The sequence below is a fragment of the Pan paniscus genome, chromosome 1 (genome assembly GCF_029289425.2).
Source record: "Pan paniscus chromosome 1, NHGRI_mPanPan1-v2.0_pri, whole genome shotgun sequence".
Taxonomy (NCBI): domain Eukaryota; kingdom Metazoa; phylum Chordata; class Mammalia; order Primates; family Hominidae; genus Pan; species Pan paniscus.
In genome coordinates, this window is record NC_073249.2 from 111,592,122 (window position 1) to 111,615,670 (window position 23,549).

The 23,549-nt window shown below is 46.3% G+C and overlaps 1 protein-coding gene across 6 annotated transcripts in view; it reads right to left on the reverse strand.

Moving 5' to 3' along the window:
- Positions 1-23,549, reverse strand: part of TBX15 (T-box transcription factor 15) — a 118,294-nt gene that overhangs the window by 84,926 nt on the left and 9,819 nt on the right. For 2 of the 6 annotated variants that reach the window (XM_063599366.1, XM_063599353.1), the window contains exon 1: positions 19,610-20,314. The exons of 1 other annotated variant lie outside the window; for it this stretch is intronic. In XM_063599366.1, coding sequence (XP_063455436.1) covers positions 19,610-19,814 — 205 coding nt within the window. In that variant the 5' untranslated portion in view covers positions 19,815-20,314. Of the gene's footprint in view, positions 1-15,604; positions 15,628-19,609; positions 21,533-23,549 lie in introns of those variants that run through there. 3 more of the 6 variants (XM_003806294.8, XM_055114442.2, XM_063599370.1) reach the window with 3 other exon arrangements.

A 23,549-nucleotide genomic window follows, 5' to 3' on the forward strand; every position in this document is an offset into this window, starting at 1 on the left:
GTCCCTCCTATTAAAACAAAAAGTGATTTTCTGACTTAGCTACAGTAATGAATATTCTCAGTTATGACATTTATTTGTATACTGGTAGAACTATTACAATAGCATTACAAATACAGTTTCCGGAGCACTGTGACCATTTTTGCCAAATGTACACTTGTCAGTCTTTTTCTCCTGGGAATTCCTAAGAAAAAGAGTGGTACAGAACAGTGTTTTCCAAACCTGGCTGTCCATCAAAATCATCGGAGGACTTTTTCTTTTTTTTCTATTTTGAGACAGGGTCTCCCTCTGTCACCCAGGCTGGAGTGCAGTGGCGTGATCTTGGCTCACTGCAACCTCCATCTCCCAGGTTCAAGTGAGTCTCCTGCCTCAGTCTCCAGAGTAGCTGGGATTACAGGCATGCATCACACTAATTTTTGTATTTTTAGTAGAGATGGGGTTTCACTATGTTGGCCAAGCTGGTCTCAAACTCCTGACCTCAAGTGATCTGCCCACCTCGGCCTCCCAAAGTGCTGGGATTACAGGTGTGAACCACTATGCCCAGCCTAACATCGTCTGAGGAATTTTCTGAAAAACAAACTTAAATGCTTTCTCTCAATGGTGTGTATATATACACACATACACATATATATTGCGAATATATGCATATTGCATTTGTGAGTAAACAGCCTGTTTTGCCAATGCTGTTGGGTGAAGAAGGAAAGACCCAGAAGTTCTCAGCATGGAAACTAGTTTGACGGTCTGTTCTGATTTGGGCTTCCAAAAGAGGGTGTTGGTGCCCCACTTCTCATCTAAAGAGAACCATATGATGTGAAACTTGGATTACAGTCTACAGTGAGCCCCAGAGCCAGGCACAGGGAGCTTCCCTGTTTACCTAGACCCTCTTTTTGATAAAGACACCAGGCCTCTATCTCCATCGTGAATACCAGGCACTTCAGCTTCTTTGAAAAGTATCAATATGGTTGGGATTAGAAAGTAGGTTTTGGGGTTTTCCTAAGATAGAACAGCCCAAATGGCATAATCAATACATCACCTAGCATGGATTGTTAACAAGATCTGGGTTAGAAAAACCTTCTTGCAAGTCATAAAAAGCATCTGGCACAGCAGTCAGATCTCTTGCCCCAGAGTATCTGCACCATGTTCCTTAGCATCATGGACAAATGGACTCATTCCCTGTACCTACTGAGCTCAAAGGATAGACCTCGCCCAGTAGTCTATGGTTCAGGTTCATCCCATCTTCTCCATCACTGAATAGGACCCATTTCACTGTGAAACAGAAAATAGGAGAGCTCAAACTGTGTGATTATTATAGGGGTGTCAAGGCAGTGACCTTCTGGGGTTACTCTCTGGAGTTGTTGATTCTGGCCTCTGGACCATGAAAGACCTGAAGGGAAGCCTATAAGAGAACTCTGTAAGCCTTAAGGATCAGCATACAGATGAATGAATAATGAACTTTCAAATCTTTATGGACAATATATATCCTCAGAAAGCACTTCAGCATCTGAAGAGACTTCTTGTTCTTCAGAGGCATCAAATTGGGTCCTTCATGACCTATAATCAGATCTTGGTGAGTCATCTTGTACAACCCTTCCTGGGTTGAGTCCTGGGTCAGATTCCCTTTCTAAAGAGGATACAGAATAAGAACCATGTTGGAGTGGCGTTCTCCCAAAAGACACTAGGTCATTCAACAATTCCTAGAGTCTGTTGGCTATTAACATTTAGAAACCCACAAATGTATCTTGAAGAAGTATCCTCCAAGATTCAGGATCAGGGATTCTCAACTAGAGAAAGATAGACTAGGTTATTCTGATCATTTACATATTAAGTGCAGAGAAACTCTCTTTTCCCATGCTTGGAGCTCAAGGCATCCATTCACCTCAAGTCTGTTGGCCTTTGATATACTTTGGCTCTATGTTCCCACCCAAATCTCATGTTGTTTTGTAATCCTCAGTGTTGGGAGAGGGACCCGATGGGAGGTGATTGGATCATGGGGTTTCCCCCTTGCTGTTCTTGTGATAGTGAGTTCTCACAATATCTGGTTGTTTAAAAGTGAGTAGCACTTCCCCCTGCGTGTTCTCTGTCTCCTGCTGCCATGTGAAGACATGCTGGCTTCCCCTTCACCTCTGCCATGATTGTAAGTTTCCTGAGGCTTCCCCAGCCATGCCTACTGTACAGCCTGTGGAACTGTGAGTCAATTAAACATCTTTTCTTCATAAATTACCCAGTCTCAGGTAGTTCTTTATAGCAGTGTGAGAATGGACTAGTACGGCCTCCTTGTGTAAGTTTGGCCCTCCACACCTGTCTCCACTTTGCGGGATTTAGAATATAACAATGGCTTGGAAACCACCACCCCTGCAGAACCCACAATGACACTGGGTCAGCCCTAGCAGTCCACTGCCACTGTGGGCATACTAGCTGAGAGTTCACACTGAATCAAGGAGACCTTTATCTTCTAAACCAATGGATTGTTAACAAGATCTGGGTTAAAGAGAAACCGTCTTGCAAGTCATGAAAAGCAACTGGCATAGTAGTCAGAACATCTCTTTCCAAGCAGCAGCAGGAAGGCAGGTCATAAGGCATAAAAGAAGAAAGGAAATAGCAAAGTGAGGCTGTTTTTCTCCTTGGCCATCTGCGTCAGAACCAAAACAGTACTGAGGATTTTACATGTAATTTGACAGGACCAAAAAGCACCTGGCACTCTGTGGATCTCTGCGGCTGACTCTTGACTGTGCAGTTTTTTAATGCATTCTCACAGAGCTGCCTCATATTTCTCACCCCTCCATTTGCTCAGTGATTACCTTGTGTTTGAGGAGTTTTTCTCCTTCCTTCTCCTGACAATCTACCTTCCCTGGTACCATGTGGCTGAGCCCTAAGCTGGGATCTCCTGTCAGTTCATGCACATATTCCCCACTGCTCTTGGGAAGGAAAAGCCAGAAAAAATTTCTGTCATTCTGCTTCAGGTTAACCCAATTCTGCTCTCTCAGGAAAACACACACTATCTGTCTTTCACTTAGAAACTTTTTTGCACTTCTGTTTAAGAACACTAGATAGTTTCAGATTGCTTTTTATTCTATTTCTTTTTCTCCCTTGCTGGGCAGAAAACAGAGGCTGCTGTGGTCACAATCCTGAAATAAATAGGAAAAGAGGAGGCAGAGAGGTTCCCACAAACTAATTATGCTTCTAAATGCTAACACCTCATCAGGCAAAAGCTCCAAAAAAGACTCCATGAGCATTCAACAATTTCTATCTACAAAAATGTTAAATGTCCTTTCTTTCTTTCTTCTCTAAGTCCAGGGGTCTTATTCCTATTATAGAGATTCCAGAATATAGAGAGATCAACTGACACATTCCAGGTCACACCTACAGGTGACTGGCAGGCACCTCATGCTGGGCTCCAGGATCATCTTGAAGCCAAGTCATCTGTAAAGTGGCTGTAGTGGTCACAAAACCCATCACTAAAGTTTGACAACCACCAATTCAGTTTTACAAATGTTAACTGAGTGCCAACAGGAATTCAAAGATGAGTAAGACACAGTGCTCTCCAGGGTTTTGCAGTCTAGTTGGGGCTTGTAAAATAAATATTTCTTCCAAAAAGTTATAATTCAAGGAAAAATATGTTGGATGTCATAAGAAAGGTACAAAATATTAATTTTTAAAGGCTTCTAACTTATCCATTCATCTATGACCAATTATAAAATGTAGAAAAGATCAACCAAAACAATTGTGTGAGTGTGCATATATATTGACATGTGCACAAAGATGGCCACAGAATAAGAGGGACAGCCAAAGCCAACAACCCCTTGGGTATAGGCATCAATTGCCCAAAAGTCTAAAAGTTAATGTCAATCTAACAGGGCAAAAGGAATAAAATAGGTGTGCATCCTGCCAAGAAAATAACAGGTTAAAACCAGATTACTGTCCTGTTGATAGTGCAAAGCCGGCAGTTATTCTATAAATGATAAAGGCAGGACAGGAGCCTTGATTAATGGTCAAGTCAGGTTACTTGGTGAAGACCTCCTTCCAAGAGGAGCTGATGATGATGGCCAAAGGGGGACGCTTGTATTTGTACAATCTTGGCTACACCTTTGAGAGTTGCAGAATACTTAACTGGGGCTCTTTTGTGACCACAAAACCACAGAAACACCCTGGTGCCATTTTGAGAGGAAACCAAAAAGACATCCCTAAAAGAAGAGTTCCCTTTAGCCAACTCCAAGTTAAAGGTAAAATTGGTGCATCCAAGAATTTTCCTCCATTACAGTATACCCAAACATATGAGCTCTGCATGGACACATGTAATGTTCTGAAGCCATTATATGTTTGGATTTACACATCATGTCAATTAACATTTATATCAAATTGCCCTTTTCCTTCTTAAAATGATCCTGTCATATTTGGTGCTCAAGATAGATCTTGAAAGTAGAATAAACTTTCTTTAGAAAGAATTTTATGGGAAAAAGCAGGAGGAACGGTGCTCCAGACAGCAGCAATAATGGCATGGAAGAGGAGAAAAAGCCTGTGTGGAGAGGAGCTGTGAATAGAGCAGCAGTGAAAAGTAGGCGAGGAGGGTAGTTTGGTAGTTTGGGACCATCTTGTGCCAACACTCTCCAAATGGTTTCTTTTCCTTTCTTTTCTTTTTTTTTAGATGGAGTCTCACTCTTTTCATCCAGGCTGGAGTGTAGCGGCGCAGTCTCAGCTCATTGCAACCTCTGCCTCCCGGGTTCAAGTGATTCTCCTGCCCTCAGCCTCTCAAGTAGCTGGGATTACGGGTGCCCACCACCACACCCAGCTTATTTTTGTATTTTTAGTAGAGATGAGATTTCACCATGTTGGCCAGGTTGGTCTGGAACTCCTGACTTCAGATGATCCACCTGCCTCGGCCTCCCAAAGTGCTGGGATTACAGGCCTGAGCCACCGTGCCCGGCCAAATGGTTTCTCATAAAAACACTAAAGAGTGTCTGAGTGGTCTCAATGTATGAAAGGTATAATTATGAGCAAGGTAGACAGATGATAATATTGAGCACTCCCTAATTTTGCACCAAATATGACAGGAATATTCTAAGATGGAAAAGGGTAATTTGATATAAACGTTAATTGACATGATGTATGTACCAGGTACTATGCCAAGCACCTTAGATTTGTTATCTCACTTAATTCTCACAACAACTCTGCAGCAATATTATTGCCCTCATTTGACATGTACACAGCTGAGGTACAGTGTGCCCAGGTCATGTGTTCAAAGTCACAGCCAGAAGAGCTGCTCAAATCAGGTCTCCCTGACTCCTCCCTGCAGTTCAGTGCTACTTCTTTGGCCTCTATCTACTGTCTTAGTTTCCCATACCAACCAGCTTTCTCTGCTTCTAGTATATGAAGGCTGTCTGCTTTCATGCTTTCATACTCACACTCATGCTCATCTCCCAACAGAGGCCATCCTATACACTACAGGGTTAGTACTCAGCTGACAAGATTATGGGCAAAAAAAAAAAAAAGCCCTCAGAATTCAGAAAAGGTGCTGAATAAAAACCTCTCAAAAGTCTAAACCTATACACATGCCCAAAAACTGCCCTTATAATAAAGCAGATTTTTCATTCTCAGCACTGACCAGCAATGAGCCACACAGCTGTGGAAGCCTAAGAATTTGGGCAGGAAAATAGACTGGCAAAGAAAAAGAAGAATGTAGTCAAGCCCCAAAGAAAAAATGTTAACATCCGGAACCAATTCACCCACGCAGGCTAGGGAACTGTTACACCCAGTTCTCCATAACACCCCTCAGCACCGCCCCCAACACTCCCCTACACACATACACACACACACACGCACACACACTGGCTGAGGCTTGGTTTACTCTCTGCTCACCCCTAGAGCCATCAAATTGGCCTGTGTCTTCAGGAAGCACCTCCTGCAGTACCTACCACCCAGTCAGAATATCACAGAGATGCCTTAAATCTCTGTGTTGTCACAGTCTAATCTGGGTAACGCACAGTTGTACCAGATGGGATCTAATGTTCCCAGGATTAATGTTGGTCATGCAACTAGTGCTCTGAACACTGCAGGGAAAATGAAATGACCAAGGCCTGGCTGGTTGCATACCTTGCAGAATCTACATTTCTAATGTGATAGATCTGATGGATGAGATCCAGTAAATCACCCAAGATTGCAGTGTTCATCTCATCCTCTGCCACATTCTATATTTCAAGAGTTTGGCTCTCTATGGGTTCCTTAGGAAAGGAAATGGACCCAGAGATTCATATGCTTCTATTGCTGCAAGAGCGTATCAAATCCCATCAATCAGTTGCCTGCATAGAGTGGTGCTGGCAACAGGAGAAAAGCAAAGCTTTAAAACAGAGATGGATTTTACATCTTTCTCTTTTTTGCTTCTGAAAGCCATTTTTTTAATCACTGGGCACAACAGACAGGAATATGACAGACTGTACAACTAAACAGCCAAGAAACACATTAATGCTAAAATCCACGCACCAAAACAGGGGCAGGGGGCTGGATTTTCTTCAAATCCCTGTTGGAGACATCAGACTTCCTAAGAGAGGAAGGTTACTTGGAGTGGAGAAAAAGTAATGGAAAGACAGTGAACAGGTGTGCCAGAAAAGCATGAAACCTGCTGTTAAGTTCTCTGAAACTCACTGCTGGCATCTCATCCACTTACAGCATTAGAAGAGTAATGGAGCACAGGGTGTAAGTGTTCATTGAGATGAGAGACTTCTGCAAATAACTGATACCATACCAAACAAGGCTACTCTAAATAGAGCTGTTACAAAATAAATGAATCAGAGCAGTCACTCAGAGGTTAAAGTTAAAACCTCTACCCTAACAGCGGGTGTACTTGCCGTGGGTCCTCAAGGCAGTTTCCTAATCCTAGGGCATTAAAAAGAAGCCACTGTGGAAATCAGAATCTCTTCCTTTGTAAATTCAATCCATGGCAAAGGGATTTCAGCTGTGATTACTGAGTTTGAAAAAAGTCAACAGTACTTAGAAATGCACGAATTGCCCGTCATTGCAACTGATATGTTTCTAAGCTGTTCCATTTTGAATCAATTACCAATGAGATTCCATCCATCCCATTGTGAATGGAGAAGGGAATGGGTAAAACAGAACAGTTAAAGTTTCCCCCCGAATTTCACTGCATGAGGAGATTTAGGATGCAGAGGTTTTAGATAAAATTCAATATGTAGTCACTACACTTCAGACACTGAGATTTTTGTGCATTAAAGTCAAAGAAACGCAGGTCATGTTGGGAAGGCTGCACGTGTGCCATTCCAAAGACCATGGCTTAGAAAACAACCCTATATCACTGCCACAAAAAGACCTCTACTAGCAGGTATGGAAGAGTCACCTTAGGAGCAGAGGAACTAATAATGACAAGCAAGGAAGGAAAATACCTGGAAACTATAAATAACCTCTCTCTCATTCACAATTTAACAATTTCTGTTTTGGTGACAACGTGAGCAGCAAACATAAATTTCCACCTACAAAGGTTCAACATTCTCCCTAGAGCTCTTAAGCATCATCTACAGGGCAGGCAATATAATCTAGTGGTTAAGGATATTATTCTGGTGCCACGCAGGGCTGAGTTTAAATTCTGGCTGGGTCACTTAAAGTATACTGGAACTGTGCAACTGTGGGTGAGCTATTTAATCTGTTAAGCTTCAATTTCCTCATTGGTAAAATGGGGAAAGAATTACCTTCCTCAAGGCCTATTGGGTAGATGCAATGAGAGAATGTGAATAAAACCATCCACACAGTACCTGGTACAGAGTGTGCTCTCAATCCATGAAAGCTACTGCTGGTTAGAGTTGTGGACACTGAGCAAAGACAATGCTTGGAAAATTGGAGAAGTATAGTAACATCTGTCTTGGAGATAAAACATAGGGCAGAGTCTAATTTGAACACTGAGACCTGGCTTCCAGAAGGAAAGTGCAGCTCCCTTTTCCTCTGGATGGTCAGGACCTCAGCACTTCTTCTTAAGGGCCCTGGGCTTCTTGAAGGAGGCTGAGGAAAGGATCTCTTCTCTGTTCCTCTTTCCTAGGGAAGCCACCTTCTCCTTCTGTTGCCAGGAAATAATATAAACAAAGTCTAGGGTGAAACAAAAATTTAAAAAAAGTAGTAAATGATCAAATCCCGGCTTCTGTTTTACAGAAGGAAGAAAACTGGGCAAACCAGGGCTGCCAAATGTGGGTTGTCCAGCCGTAAACATGGCAAAACAGAGCTGGGGTTTCTGTTGTTCCTCTAAAAAAAGACTTCCCAGATTCCTCTTCCCCGACGTTCAGCTCAGTTATAGGTTTTCTTTTAATTTAGTCTCTTTCTTCTTTTATTCTTCTTGTTGTTTTAATTCGGCCAAGCAACACCCACTAATCCTCTACTGCAGCTTCAACTAACTGGGGCAACTGGCTGATTTTTCCCAGAATCCTGGGAGTACATTGGAATATGGCTTTACAGACAAAGAATGAATCCTTCTATTTCCTATCCGGTAAAGTCTGGTTTTTTGGGGATTTCTGAGCTCCGGGAAGAAATATCAAAAACTAACCAAAGAGAAACATGCTTGCGTTATTCCACTTCCCTGCATTCAGAAAGGCCCTCCTGTCTTCTCAGAGCGGAGCTCCTGGGGAAGTTGGTAAGGCTGAGTCTCCTCAGCCCGGCTTCTGCTCACCCCCTCTTCCTACTGTATGCCAGCCAGCTACTCCCCACCCCTTCCCCAGATGCTCACTCAGGTTGGCATTTTGCCTCAGTGGAACATTCAATAGCAAGAGCTGTCAAAATTCCTTTCGTCTTTATTAGCCACAGGTACTCAAATTCTGTACTGTTTCTAACTGTGGCCTATAAACAAAGTGGGGATTCCACTTCAAGTCCCACACATTCCATTTAAAGCAAAAGAATGGGGGAGAGGGGCAATGGCTGCTATAGATTATAATTTGCAAACAATTTCTTATCCAAGCTGCTCACTAAGGTGAGTAATCGCTGTCAATTCAATTGATAGGAATAATAGGCTTTGTGCTAAATCTTTTGTTCCTGTATGTGAACTATCTCATGTAATACTCAAGTAATCCTTTAGTGAACACATTTATTATTCCAATTTCATAGATGCAGAAACTAGGGTTGAGGGTGATTAACTAACTTGCCCAAGGTCATACAACTAGCAAGTGTTAAAACCAGGGCTCAGACACATGAAGTCTGACCCCAAGAATCTGAGCTTTTAACCACTACACTGTATAATTCATTCATTCATTGCACCAAATAGAAATGATAATAAGATAGAGTATTTTGTGAGTGTTTTGATATACATATAATTGTTATATACACATATATATGCACATATATATATATATCACAGGGGCTGGCACAGAGTGCCTATTTAATAAATGTTGCTGTTTCTTATCATTGTTATCGTGTTATCATTATTATAGTTTTGTTATTTATTAAGTGCTTCCTATGTAACAGCCACTTGTCCTAGGTTCTGGAGATACAAAAACAATGAGGACAAGGTCATTGGCCTACAGTAGTTTATAGGGTAGTAGCGACAGAGGACAACTAGTAAATCCACAGGTTCCATGATTGCAGAAGTCTGCACAGGGGCTGTGCAGAATGTGGACATCAGATGACGGTGGGGAGCCATCACTGGAGTTTGAACCCACCTGCAGAAGTCTGTAAGGAAATAAAGTCCTACAGATAGAAACACTAGAAACCCTCCTAGGTGTATGCTGGGCACAGTTTTGCATCTGACCCTGCCCTCAAGTTCAGCAGCTATGAATAGAGGCCTTGAATGCTAAGCTGTCTTCTGATCTATCTTGTTGACAAGCGTTTTGCCTGTTACTAAGTCATCCTTTTAGCATTCTCACATCTCTGCCAGATCAAGATCTCGGCTTAAGCAGACTAGACATGGAAAATAGTTACTAGTGCTTTCCATCAGGCTCAAATAGTAATGAGGGGGCAACTGATTTTTATTAGCCCACCAATTCAACTCACCAGTGATGAAGTTCCTTTTTTCAACCCTCATTTTTCAAATCCAGAGTTTTTCCAGTTATTTCTGGGAATGGCACAGAAAATGTTCAAAGCATAAATAACTTACATTTCCTTTAAATTCGCTAATGCCGTAGAACCCTTTCAACAGCGTTCACGCAAGCAACAATAGGTTACATCATACACAAGGACTGGAAATCACTGATCCAGGACTGTTGAACATGTGATATTAATATAAAAACTTTTTCAAGAACTTTACCAAAGCTTTTAATTCTAGCTCTAAAAATCTCTCTCTCTCTTTTATTTTTATTTTTTGGCCTTGTGTTGCTATTGCTGTTAATTTCTACAACTGCAGTAAAATTCCTTCGTTCCAACAAAGTAAGGATGGGTCAAGTGATGACCAAAGTACTTTAGGAGAAAATGTTAATATTTCAAAAAGCAAAACCAAAGTTAGGATCACAGAATCTTGTAGCGAAAGGGGCCTCAGAAGTCATTTGAGCCTTGTCTCCCTCACTTCACAAATGAGGCACTGAGGCCTCATCAGTGGCTATAAAACAATTTTGAAACTTTTTTTCAACATTAATATGTCTGGTTTTAAAACAAATATCGCTGGTTCCAACATCAATTTCAAAGCTAGCACTAGAATCTAGGACTCCTAACTTAAGCTCCTTCAGCCCTCTTTCTACCATAAAAATATGGATATAATACAGAACATGAGGGTCTGTGTTGAAAGCTTTGCAGGAGAGTGAAGACATATATATCCACATAAGTAAGTAAAGTTTCTGATATATTTTACAATTCAGTATTCCTTTGCAAGTTTGTTTATACCTTTAATTTTTTAACTAAATCCTTCTTTCTAAATAGTACGTATAGCCCCTCCCACCCTTTGATGCCAAAAAAAATCAAATTATTAATTAACCTTCTAAATTGAGAAAACATTTCTGAACCCAGGGAAGGCACTGCTGTGTTCACAATCTCTTGCTGGCTCAAATGTTTGCCCCTCCCCACTGTGAAAATCAGTTATTTATTTTTCAGGAGCAAGAGTGGAAGAACTAAACCACCCAAGGCACCTAGCCCCTAGGTTTACAATTCGGAGCCCTGTATCCTGGAGAGATTAAAGCTTTGGAGCAAGGATGCATCGGGACAGGACTTCCCTCCAAAGGGAAGCCATTCCCGCCGGGTTCTTAAAAGAACGCAGTTATTTCAGCTACTAGTAGTCACTTCTCACTCTGCTTTTACACTTGGTTGGTTTCTTTTTCTTTCTTTTTTTTTAATAAAAGAATTCGTTCATTGTTTTTTAATCCCCAAGAGCAGAGGGAAGGACAATCATTTGCTTTTCTTTGTCTCGGTGGGCAATGCCCGCTTTCTGGGCGTCAGCGTCCCTGCCTCTTAGGCACCCAGGGATCCTCCACGTCACGATCCCACAGGATGACTTTCCTTTTTAACAGACTAGCTACGATATATACTGACCCTAGATTTACCCATTTGGAAATGGTTAGGGATTAAAAGTTCTTCAAGCCAGCGGATTCTTGGTTTCTAATTGCTAATGTTTGAAGTCAGTTTGATTCCTCGGAAATTTGTTCTGCCTGATGAAAGCAAAAGCTCGAACTCCCCTCAGGGCGCGAGGTGTGAGACCCTTGGGTTCTATTTGCATTTCTGGTTTGTCGTTGGCGGGTTCCTGATTTGTTTTTGTTTTGTTTTGGTCTGTTCTGTTTTTTGGGGGGTATCTTTCACCAGGGCCTTCCCGGTTAGCCCAGGGTCCCCACATTTCTCCAGGATGTAATTAGAGCTAAGAACAGCCGCCATCCCTCAGGGTTCCGGGTCCCGGGTTTCCAAGGCCCCGCGATAACCCCGGGCGCACGCGGCGCGATGCGGCGAGGCGAGGCGAGGCGGTGGGGCCAGCGCGGAGCCCCAGGCGCGAGAACAGGAACTCGGGCTGGCACACCGAGGCCTCGCAGCCAAGCCGCGCAGCCAAGCCGCGCCTGACCCGTTCGCCGTTCCGGCCCCGCGGCGCCTCCAAGGCCGGGCCGAGGGGCCGAGGGCGGGCAGACGCGGCCACGGCCTAATTCTGACTTCTGAAGGTCACCGAAACTGCGCTGTTTTTCCAGAGATGGGTTGAAGAGAAGAGATGCAATCCCAGTTCCTTCTGCGGCGAAACGGGATCTGAAATTCTTGGAGAGGGGGAAGAATTGGACGTTTTCATCGTGCGTGGAGGAAAATTGGGGGAGGGGAAGTGAGTGGCAAGTAAGGGGGTTAACTGCTTCCCGGACCCTATCCGGAGTTTAAACTACACGCTCCCAGCTGTGGGATAGTAAAGAGAACGCAGCGGTGAGGGGATTCGGAAAATCGGTTCATCCAGTTGACAACTAAAAGCTAAAAAAACTCCAAGGCTCCGGGCTAGGTCTATAATAATGACCTCTCTAATGTTCCCTTTCCAAGGGAACTCTACTCGTCATCTGTAGTGGGTGGTTTGTGTTTTTGTTTTTTAATCCTCTAAAGTGTATGGCAACATTTTGGAAACTGTCAGCTCATTTGAGCCTTGGCAACTATATTGTAGAAAATATAAGAAGACAAATAAGAGGACGTTTTTACATGCATTTCTTATGTTCTTAAATTAATTTCCCCAAATCACGATGTTTCTCTAGTTATTTCTATAAGCCATTTTTATTATTAAGATTTATCTTAGTTATTCCGTTTACTTTCTACATGGAAGAACATGAAACCACTTTTTAGAATAAAAAGTAGCATTCTGCCCATCCAAAATTAATACAAATTACAAAATTAAATGCCAAATTTAGTTAGAAAAATTTCCACTCCTCCTGTTCTTTTAAATAGCATCTGTACAGTCTCAATTTCTGGTATTTTGACTGGTGCTTTTTTTTTTTTTCCATCTTTTTTGAGACTGAGTCTTGCTCTGTCACCCAGGTTGGAGTGCAGTGGCACGATCTCGGCTCATTGCAACCTCCGCCTCCCTGGTTCAAGCGGTTCTCCTGCCTCAGCCTCCCAAGTAGCTGGGATTACAGGCCCGCACCACCACACCCGGCTAAAATTTGTATTTTTAGTAGAGATGGGGTTTCACCATCTTGGCCAGGCTGGTCTTGAACTCCTGACCTCGTGATCCCCCCCCCCCCGCCGCCTCGGCCTCCCAAAGTGCTGGGGTTACAGGCATGAGCCCGGCTTTGACTGGTGCTTCTGACTTTGGTCACAGTCATCAGTTTATTTACAAGTTAAATGAAAATGCCCATTACCTGGAAGTTTCAAAACTGGGATGCTTTAGAATCGTCCCATGATACCTAGGGGTGACAAAACTTTTGGCCTCCCAAATTTTATACATTCCCAATTTGTTAAACTGGCTACAAACACACACACACACACACACACACACACACAATGGCAGTTTCTTGTCCCAAATTTTGTCTACATCCAATTCAGAACTGATATTTTGTTGTAGATATAGTGTTCTGGGGATATTATGGTGTTCACACATAAGTTTGTGTATAAGCACATACATTTGTGAACATATGTTTTATACACTTATCTATAAAATATATAAAACACTAGCTAATATTAAAAGTATAAAATGAAAAGTAGTCATTTGCAAGGCCTGTTTTCACTTCTGGTATCAAAAGCTCATCATCAGTTTTGCAGTCAGCAAGATATCCTGCCTAAAAGTGAAGCCATTAATGGCACTGAAGAAATGTTGATTGGTCCTCACCAGTTTCTTGAATTCCCCTTTTCCCATTTCACAGCGGGTCCTCCCTACTAAATCACATTTTCCACCTCTGACACTTAGAGCAAGGGCCTCACTTAAATTAACTAATGATTATCTTTCCCCCAAAGAAGTGTAAACAGGACCCTAATTTATAAATTTGCTAATTGCTGTTCCCAGTGCAGACCCCTGAGTATGTCAGTCATGCACATATAAAATTCCAGACTTACTAGAAACCAGGAAAAGCAAAGCAAAAATAAACTACACGGATGAGAAAGAGTAAGGAAAAGAGATTCCACATTCCACCAGTTCCTTAGTTTTCCCTTTTGTGAAAAGTATCTCAAAAGGTCAAAACATAAAGCTCAGATGGGAAAATCATTTAAGTATTTTCTCCTATTGAACAACTTTATCTTTTGAGATTAAGAAAGCAATAACCAGCTGCACTCCCAGAATAATAATCGAATGGAGTCCTGTTTCCAGAAAGGAGAAAGGTATATAGCATGCCAATCTGCCCTTTATCCCTGTGGAATTTGTACAGTTCGGCCTTGCTTTAAAAAACAAAAAACAAAGAAAAAATTATAGCCACCCTGAGAAGGAATTCACAGATTTAAGAGGTAATTGTTTTTCTCCCGGGTGTGAGAAATAAAGTTCTACCAGAGTCTATAATCAGGATCTCAAAGCGATCCTCTCATCTTATAATTTTTTTGGCAATAGAACGATTGTGATGGACCGGAAATATTTCACTCAATAATAGCATTGCATGCCCTAAGAGAGGACTGGATGAACACAATGTTTAGGCCTTCTAAGCCAAAATGTAGTTGTCCCTTTCTCCTTGTGGCCTAATATGAGGGTTAATGACGAGGAACTCGTTTCCATGTTTACACTCATGAAGCACATTATACAAATAAATGGGGAACACAAAACACAATACCCAGTATTTTTAGTTTTGGTCCCCAGTTTAGGCATTGCATGCCATTCTTCACTCCTCACATGCTGTCTATATTAAAAGATATTTTAAACAAATTTTCTTTCATAATTAAAAGATTTTTAACCATTTGAAGTCATTGGTATGGGAGGTGTCAGAAAAATGGCAGACGATTTGTGTCAGCATCATTTCAGTCTGAACTCCTGTTTAAGAAATTTAATTCTCCCTTCCTCCCTACATGAAGGTTGCCCCCATGAAATCTTCCTTCTGGGAATTTCACCTATACAAATCAAGATACCCAAAGTGGCAAGCTCAGAGCCCAAATATAGTGCTCAGCAAGAAATAACGTTGAGTTGGGAGTAGATCTGAATTTAGAATTGCAGCGGCGGTAGACTGTGTGTGAAGTTGCCTAGGAAAGCCTTCGCTGCCCATGAGGTTTGTGCTTCCCCAGCGGGTCTCTGAGGTGCAGAGGTGGACGCCAGAGGCGGGTGAGGGGTCGCCCTGCACTTCGTGGCATCAAAAGGAGAGACCCGCACACCCCCTTGTGATCCCTGGGTCTATCATTACTGGCTTCTGAAGCGCGGGAACCTAGGGTGGGAAGGGACCTTTGGAGATGCAAACCATAGCACATTTTACCTTCCTCCCTATCACAGTCCAAACTCTACATCTGGGTTTTCCCATTCTCTGAACTTCCCATTGCCCTAGTGCAGTTTGCCGTGGTCATTTCTTTGGGTGGGAACAGGTTACAATTATTTCCCTTTGCCTACTGGTTTCTACTGTGCCACCGCGCCGGGGCCGGAGTTTTACATAGAATGTCTTCATAACCATCCCCGCTGCCCGGGAACCCAGCCCCGCGCACCCAAAGGGCGTCTAATTTAGTAAGATCCGATCAGTGCGCAGAAAAAGGCCCTTGGCGGTCATCCCCTCAGCGAACAATAATCCTCACTGGCCCATGACAAACTCGGGCCTTAGATCCCTCTCGCTTCCCTTCACACAAGGTCACTTACCAAAAGGGTGACCTCCGTGGAAGACCGTTTTAACCTGACAAGCGAGTGCCTTGCGTAAGTCCACCAGGCCTCACCCTTGACTCCTCGGAGCCAGGCACCTCCAGGCCAGCACCAGTGCGGGGGCGTGCACGGCAGAGACAAACCAAAGTTCCTTGTTCCTGGACTCAACCCCAGCAGACCCTCCGGCATCTCACTCTATGCGTTCGCCGAACACCCTGTCCCTGCGGTCTGAGCTCCGGCCTGTGCCCTGGCTGGCGCTTGCCCCGCGCAAACACAAACACATTCTCCCCCGCTGGCTTGAACTCATCACTTTTTATTCGTTACTTAAACGTCAGTAAAGAGTCACTTCCTCCGTGTTCACCCTGTTACCCTATTGGGGGTTGGAGGTTGGTAGAGAGGTGATGTCAGAATTAAAATCTCTGAGTTTTATTTTGAGCAAACAAACCATAAACTGGCAGATTAATTCATGTGACCACTTGATCTAGATAACTCCAAAGAAGAAAGTGCCCTGGGGCGGCCGCGCTTTCTGCACGGGCTTTTCCTATCTCATTTCACTAGCAGTTGAGCTGACGGGTGCGTGCGAGAATGCGAGACCTGCCACGTGTACACGTGTACGCGGACTGTCGATCTGCCTGCGTGTCCTTGGATGTGCCTGTCTAGGTGCCCACCCGCGCGCGCCACCACCTCCCCAGGCCTCTGGAACGCAGCTGCTGCGTGGCCCGGCCCGAAGTTTCTGGAGGAGGAAATCCCTCCACAGAAGGTTTACATTATTTCGCTCCGCGGGAGACCCGGCTTCGGCAGCACTTAGCAGAAGATTTTGGCGGGAAAGGCCCAAGCCCTAGCTGAGGACTCCGGGTGGAGCAGGGGCTGAGGTCCGAGCGCAGATGGCGCCGCCGAGCGCCTGAAATATACTTGCAAGGCCGCAGCAATATACTTGCAAGGCCGCAGCCGGAGCAGCTGTTCCAGCCGATCCTAGCTCGAAAGTTCCTCTGTTGCTCTGGGAGAGGGCGGGGGCGAGCAGGCTCGAGAGCCAGGCTCCTCCGAGGCTGGTCTTGAGGCACTCCTAGTGGCTTCTCCAAAAGACTGAGAGTGCCGGCGTAGGTATGACAGTGAGGGTACCTCACAGACCCTTCTCCAAAGTCTGGCGGGCCTTGGGGTTTTTCGGGGCCACCAGGCTCGGTGGAATTTTTGAAACGCTTTCGAAATACATAGTTTCCTCTGTGGAGTGAGTGCCTACAACGCGCAGGCCGGACTGATCCCCCGTTGCTGCAGGTTGGTGCCCCAGGCTGCGGGTGCTCGGGCGCCAACTAAAGCCAGCTCTGTCCAGACGCGGAAAGAAAAATGGGCTGTGAAAAAGCAAAAGGCCTCGTCTTTGAATGAAAGTTAAACATTAAAATCTGACCCTAGAGTTGTCTAAAGATCGCGGAATTTTGAAGCTCCGGCAGAGCGGACTAAAAAACGGTGCTATGAGAGATGGTGAGAATACTCTAGGCATGAACGTGTGCGTGTGTGTTTGTGTGTGTGTGTGTGTGTGTTTCATTCTTCCCCCAAAACAATTTTTTGTTTTTTTCCTATTCCCGGTTTGTTATCGGCCTAGGGCGGGAGAACCACGCAGCGGCTTCTGGGCCCTAAGGAGAAAAGAGTTAAAACAATGAGGCTCACCCGGGAAGAGACGCTGCTCTGGGCACAATAGGGTCGCCTGCGATACTCCTCCTCCATACACACATCTTTAAATGTGTCCCTGTGTGTGTTCGTTAGGGTGCTGTATTACAGAAAAAGAAAGGCCTAAAAACACCCCCAGCCCTGGTCGCGCCTTTCGCTATCGCCTGAGTCTGGAGCCGACAGCTCCACCTCTTCTGCTCCCTGGACCGCCGCGTCTCCACGCCACGGCGCCCTTTTTACTAAAAGATCTTTTGTAATCCTATCAGCAAATCGTTAAGAAAGGCTTAGCCATTGCGGGGGCTCCAACTTAAGGATTCCCCCGGCCCACTAAAAGGCTAGGCCCGGCGTGTAGCCCAGCTCCGCAGAAAGCCAGAGGGTGCTGGGCTTTCAGCTTCTTCCTCCTAGACACTTGCCCCACAAATATATTTCGTTTTCTCTAATCCAAATATCCATCTTTTTCTTTTTTAAAAAATGATAACGTAATGGGAAATGACCAACCGAACTCTGTTACATAAAGTTAGTTCTGTTGGATCTTCCACCCCACCCCCATCCCGCGGGAGCGAGTAAATAGAATTCATGAGCTTAGCTCCCCAGGTTCACGCTCTGGAATGGTTTCTTTTTGCCTCATTCCCTAAGTTTTCTCTCTTCTGCCTCCTGAATGGAGCTCAGGCTGAGGAGAACGGCAGAAAGAGCAAAGTGTGATCTGAATCTGTAATTATGACCCCATATATTGCCCATTTGAACATAAGGCCCTAGACGGGCTCCGTGCGAACTGGGGCCTCCCAAGAGAAAACTTCCCCGGGACAGGACGTCTGCCACGCGCAGCTAAACAACTTCTGTTTTTTCCGCCGTGGGGAAAATAAAAGAACCTTACAAATTCTAAGGCGTCATAACCCCTGCAAGAACTTCTAACTGTATGAAGGCCCACGCGAGATTTTGACAATAGATAAATGAGCTGAGGAAATAGGGTCTGGCCAGCGAAGGGAAACACACAGTAGCCCTGGGTGCCTTTCTGGAATGTCCACGCAGGGGTCCGCGTGGACAAGCACTTGCATTCAAATACACGAAAAGGCTTGGACGGTCGAAATAAATCTCCTTTTAATTTTCTTTTCATCGACTAATAAAAATAATTCCCCAGCACTAAACTCAAATACCGTAACGGGCCACAAAAACACGGAGAATTCATAAAACTCTATCTCTGCAGGTCACCCGCTAATCGCATTATTATTAGCCTCGGGAGCATGGAAATTGAACTGTCACTGCCTACAGAGAAAATGTAAGCGACAGCTGTCCCTCCTCTGAGTTGGACAGCTTTGTGGCTGAGATCCCCAAGCTCCTGAGCCCCAGACCGTCTCTATCCCAGTGCAGGCCGCTGCCCCCTCCCCGGGCTTGTCAGCGTGCGAAGCGGGGTCTACTCCCCAGCTCTGGCTGTTCAGCAGGAGCACCTTCCAGCATGGTTTTAGAAGTCCGGGCTGGAAAGCTTCTGAAACCGCTAAACCAAGTTGCGAGCGTTTTATGTGCGCGCGCGCACACTCAAGATTCTTCCGACAACAGCTGTTCCCCCGGGCTGTTTTTGCACAGTTGAAATCTTGGCACTTAACACAAAACGTTAAAGTTGGCTTCTCCCCTCCTAGGGTTCTGTTAAAATACAGACATGACATCCCCCCTGCTTTTTACATGTTCCGTGCACATAATATACATGGGTTACCGTAGGATCTGAGACACAAATCAATCGTACCCACACCCTAAATACACAGAGATGTGGGCCCTGAAGAGTGACCCAAGGAGTAAGGGGTCTAACATCCATTCTTGTTTCCGTAAACGCCAAAGGAGTAGAAATATAATTATGTTCCACCATCGAAAAGTTGGTGGGAGAAAGGCAAGGACGAGGTTGAAGGCTAAATGAGACAACTGGTCATTCCCCGAGACTGAGGTATTGGATTGGAGAACGCCGCGCCAGTCCTCCCGAGTTCTCAGAAGCGAGTCCTAGATCTCAGCTCCCGCCGTTGCCTTCGGCCCGCGCCCCTCCCAATCCCAGGGACCGGCAGCCCTTCACCCACGGACACCCAGAAAGCTGCGCTCTCCACCCAAAAGAAAAAGAAATGCAAACAAACAGGACTCCTTGCTTAGGCTGGCGACGAAAATGCAAGGTTCAGTCCAGCCCCCAAAATTGGTTCCGGTGAATTTAGGGAGGCTCAGGGCATTTGCGCGAAGAAACAGAAACCTATGTTGGGGCAAGGCAGGGCGTCAATGGCAGGGCCTAGCTCCTCACCCGCGACCGGCGACTGGCCCTTCGGCGTCCCTTCTCCGCCCGCCTCCCGCGGTCGGCTGCGACGCACTCACCCGGGTGAGGCTCCAGGCCGTGTGCCGCCGCGTCCTCCGTGTCTCCGAGTGGGCCTGCGGGGCTCAGCGCCTCCATGGACAGGTCCAGCCCCTTCTCCTCCCAGTCTCGCAGTTTCCGTTTTTTATTTGAGCCGATCAAGGCTTCAACGGAGAAGGCATGTGCTCGCGAGCTCAGGGCGACTGCAGATCTTCTCCTTTCACTCATTTTAGCCGCCCACACCCCTGCCTCCGCTTGCCCCCGCTACCGAGGGAGCAGCCGGCGCCCTCAAGCTCGGAGCGCCCACCGGGCCCGGCCCGGGAGAGGCGGAGGCGCGGCGGACGAGGCTGAGACTGCGGCTCGCGGGTCTCTCCACCCTCCCCCTGCGTCCTCCTCCGCCCTCCTCTGCCGGATCCGACCTGCGCCCCTACGCTGGCCCAGCTGCTAGGAACTAGCGCCCCGAGCGCCGCCCGCTCGCTGCATGAGCGCCCGAGTCCTGCTTCCCACCCACCGGGGTAGGCGCTCACAGACTGTGTCCACTGAACTTCATCTTGTTTTTGTTATTATTATTATTCTCTCTCCTCTCTCTCTCTCCCCTCCCTCTCTTTTTCTCTCCTCCCTCTCTCTCTTCCTCTCTGCCTTCCCGTCCTCCCTGTGATCCAAACTTCTGGGAAACTTTTTTTTCCGCTAAATTCCTCCCTTCCCGAGGAACAGGGGGCAGGCGGTGCGCTCCTGTCCGAGGGGTGAGGGAGAGGGAGGGGGAGGAAGAAAAAGACTGAGGGGGAAAAAAGCCAACCCCCAACCAATAGCGAGGAGGGAACAAGAGAAACTCCGAGAGCGCGAACCAATGAGAGGAAGGGAGAGACTGAGGCCCGGGCCAAGGCGCAGCGCCAGTCGTCCCCTGGATGCTCCTGGGCCGACTTTAACCCCTGGCTTCCCGGTTTCCCCATGGGTTACTCCAAGAGGGAGGTAGGACAGTTGAAAGTTGAGGTCTGATCTGCGCCTTTACAAACTCCTGCAAATCCCAAATCCATACGTTTTTCTTCCAGATCTGCTGGTCTCATAGACACTGCAAGTCCAGAGTCACTTTAGTTGCAGATCTGGAATTTTGGGGCTCTGACAAAATGTTAACCTGTCCAAAATGCCAGAAAACGATTCTGATAATTTCGCGTCAGCCCCAGGTGCTTTAGAATATTCTGGTTCCTCCTGGATTTCGCCACACAGGTTTTAATGTTCCTACTGAACGTTTTCTAAGCAAATCTGGGTAAGGCAAAAGGAAACAAACAAACAAACAAACAGAAAGCCCTGTTACTAACCAGGGTCTTGTAACTGAAAATTCAAAGACCGCTTCCTCCTTCCAGCTCTACCTGGTGGAGAAGGAGACACAGGCGCCTTGAGAGCAAGGGGCGGGCGGCGGAGCGCGGGGTTTAGGGCGAGCTCCTCAGGCGTATTCCAGCTGGGCCCCCTCACGCCGCAAATAAATACTCTCTTTCCCTACGGCCCGAACGCTGGGCTGCGCTTCGCCTGTTCCGGGCTCTTGTTGCAGAGAACCTATGGAGAGGTGACAGGCAAGAACAGCTAGGAACTTTAACAGAAGAGAAGGAGCTTTTTCAAAATTCCCTGCAAATCCCGTTACCTCAAGACCATGGCTTTCCCGGCCAGCTGATCTCCCCCCTGGCCGCCCCCTGCCTTTTGCGATCTCTAAGGACTGCATTCAACATGGATTTCTAAGGAATTAAAAAATCCAACGCTCCTGGCCATTCTTAATTCCCACACCCCTTCCCAAGTTACGCCACCCGTCGAGGACGGCAGGAGACCCCCGAGTGCAGAGAAAGCTCAAACCGGCGGCGAAGTCGGTCCTAGCCAAGCTGAAAAAACGTCTCGGATTTCGCGGACAGCGGCCTAGACACAGCCCGATCTTCCAGTCCTAGTGCCCTGGTCGAGACGGTTCTATCCTTTTGCAAAGAAGCCGGAAAGAGCTGGGTCCCGGGGGCGGGGGACAGACTGAGAGGCCAAGCAGGCCAGTCGTGACGACAGCCAGGCCCTCAGAAGTCTCCAAACCTGAAAGTTTAGGTTAGGGGGCCCACAGCCTGTTAAGATTTCTTGTTGTTGTTTTCGCGAGGCCCGGGAGAATCAGCTCTCCCACCTTGCGGCAAGAAAAGATGACTTGTCAGGCCTCTGAAACGCCGAATTCTCTGCCGGACTGCGGAGGGGCCCAGGGAAATCTAGTCTTTATTATTACAGTTGGAAGTGTTCTGGTGCTGAAGGCAACCACAGTGTTGTGAATTCACCTTGGGCCTCTTTGGACAAGAGGCTACTTTTGCCCTCTTCCTTCACCCCCGCCCCAAATTAGGATCCAACCAGGATGTCAGGAAGCTAGCATCCCAGGCGAATGCAAAAAGAACAATGGAAAAGCCACCGGATGAGTGTGATTCAGCCAAGCCTGACCTCCCCGGAGCCTGTGTCTCAGGCTTGGAGGTCCCCAGGGAGCACGAACATGAACTCTGGGGAGCTGGAAGCAGGGTACTGGTCCCCGCCTCCTGCAGCTCTGCCCAGAGGACTTGGGGAGCCCGGATGGAGAGGCGCAGGATCTCCCACTTCAGTCACCATTTGGCGTTGCTTCCAGGAGTCGTCGCTGAAAGTCAGCGCGCATTCACTGCTACCGGGCTTCAGCAGAGAAGCTGGAGACAAGGCAGACGGGAACCCGCAATTTCCTTCCCCAGCGGCTGGGGCCTCTCTCTCACCTCCCAACTCTGGTGTCGCCCGGCGTTTTCCGCCTGCGGCTGGAGCCTGCCCCTACCAAGCTTGGTGGGGTAGCAATGGGGCCGGCCTCTAGACTTTCCCAGCTCTTTTCTCATCCCCATAGCCGGTATCTCCCATCTCTCTCTGGCAGCCTTTTGCCTTTCACAGTCTCTCACAGGCCTGGTTTGGACTGAGAAGCGGTTACACCATATGCCTCACCCTCTCTGAGACCATGGAATTTTCTCAAAAAGGAGGACTTAGCCTGGGCAACATGGAGAAACCCCATTTCTACAAAAAATACAAAAATTAGCCAGGTGTGGTGGTGTGGGCCTGTAGTCCCAGCTACTCAGGAGGCTAACAGGGGAGGATCACCTGAGCCCAGGAGGTCCAGGCTGAAGTGAGCCGAGATTGCACCACTACACTCCAGACTCGGTGACAGAGTGAGAACCTGTCTTCTCAAAAATAGAAAAAAAGGAAAAAAAAAAAAAAAAAAGGAGGACTTTTTGGTTATCCAGGAACGTAATTGCAAGTCCAGAGGCCCGATTGTTCCTGTGTGTCCAAAGACGCAGCATCTGAGAGGCATACATAGAGGAATGAGCAATGGTTTCAACAGCATGCATCTGCATCCTCTCCGAAGCTTGCACTCCGCAGAGTCAGGAGTCAGCCAGAAGAGTTTCCACACCCCTCCTTCAGATTGCACATAGGCTGCTCCCACCCCCATTCCACAGACACACATATCCTGGAATTGTAGGTTAGGCCACTAAAACCAACCGAACCCAAATGAAAGCAGGCTGGTTTTTAACAGTCTTGAAAATAAGGGGTTTCCTCTAAGTAAATGGGAGGAGCAGTGAAAACTCCCGTGACTCTATAGGAGTTAATGTAAGGTTTTTCCCAGAAGCATGCACTCCTTGGTGGGTGACTCTGCTGATGGGAAGGAAAATCTGGAGAAAGAGTAAGCAGGATGGCTTAATATGTGTGCTTAGGTGTACACTCGTGTGCAGTTGAGGGAGGCTTTGGGAGATTACATGTAAGAATCTGCAAGTGTGATACAAATTTTCCTTCTACTGATTACATCAACGGGCTTTAAAAGTCTCTCCTCATTACCCCAGTTTATCTCTCTTTTAACCTTTATGGGTAAGGGTGGGGCCCGCAGTTTATGAGGCTAATTCCCTAGGCACTACCTAGGTTTCCCTGCTACAGGCTTCAACTTTTCGCCCTCCA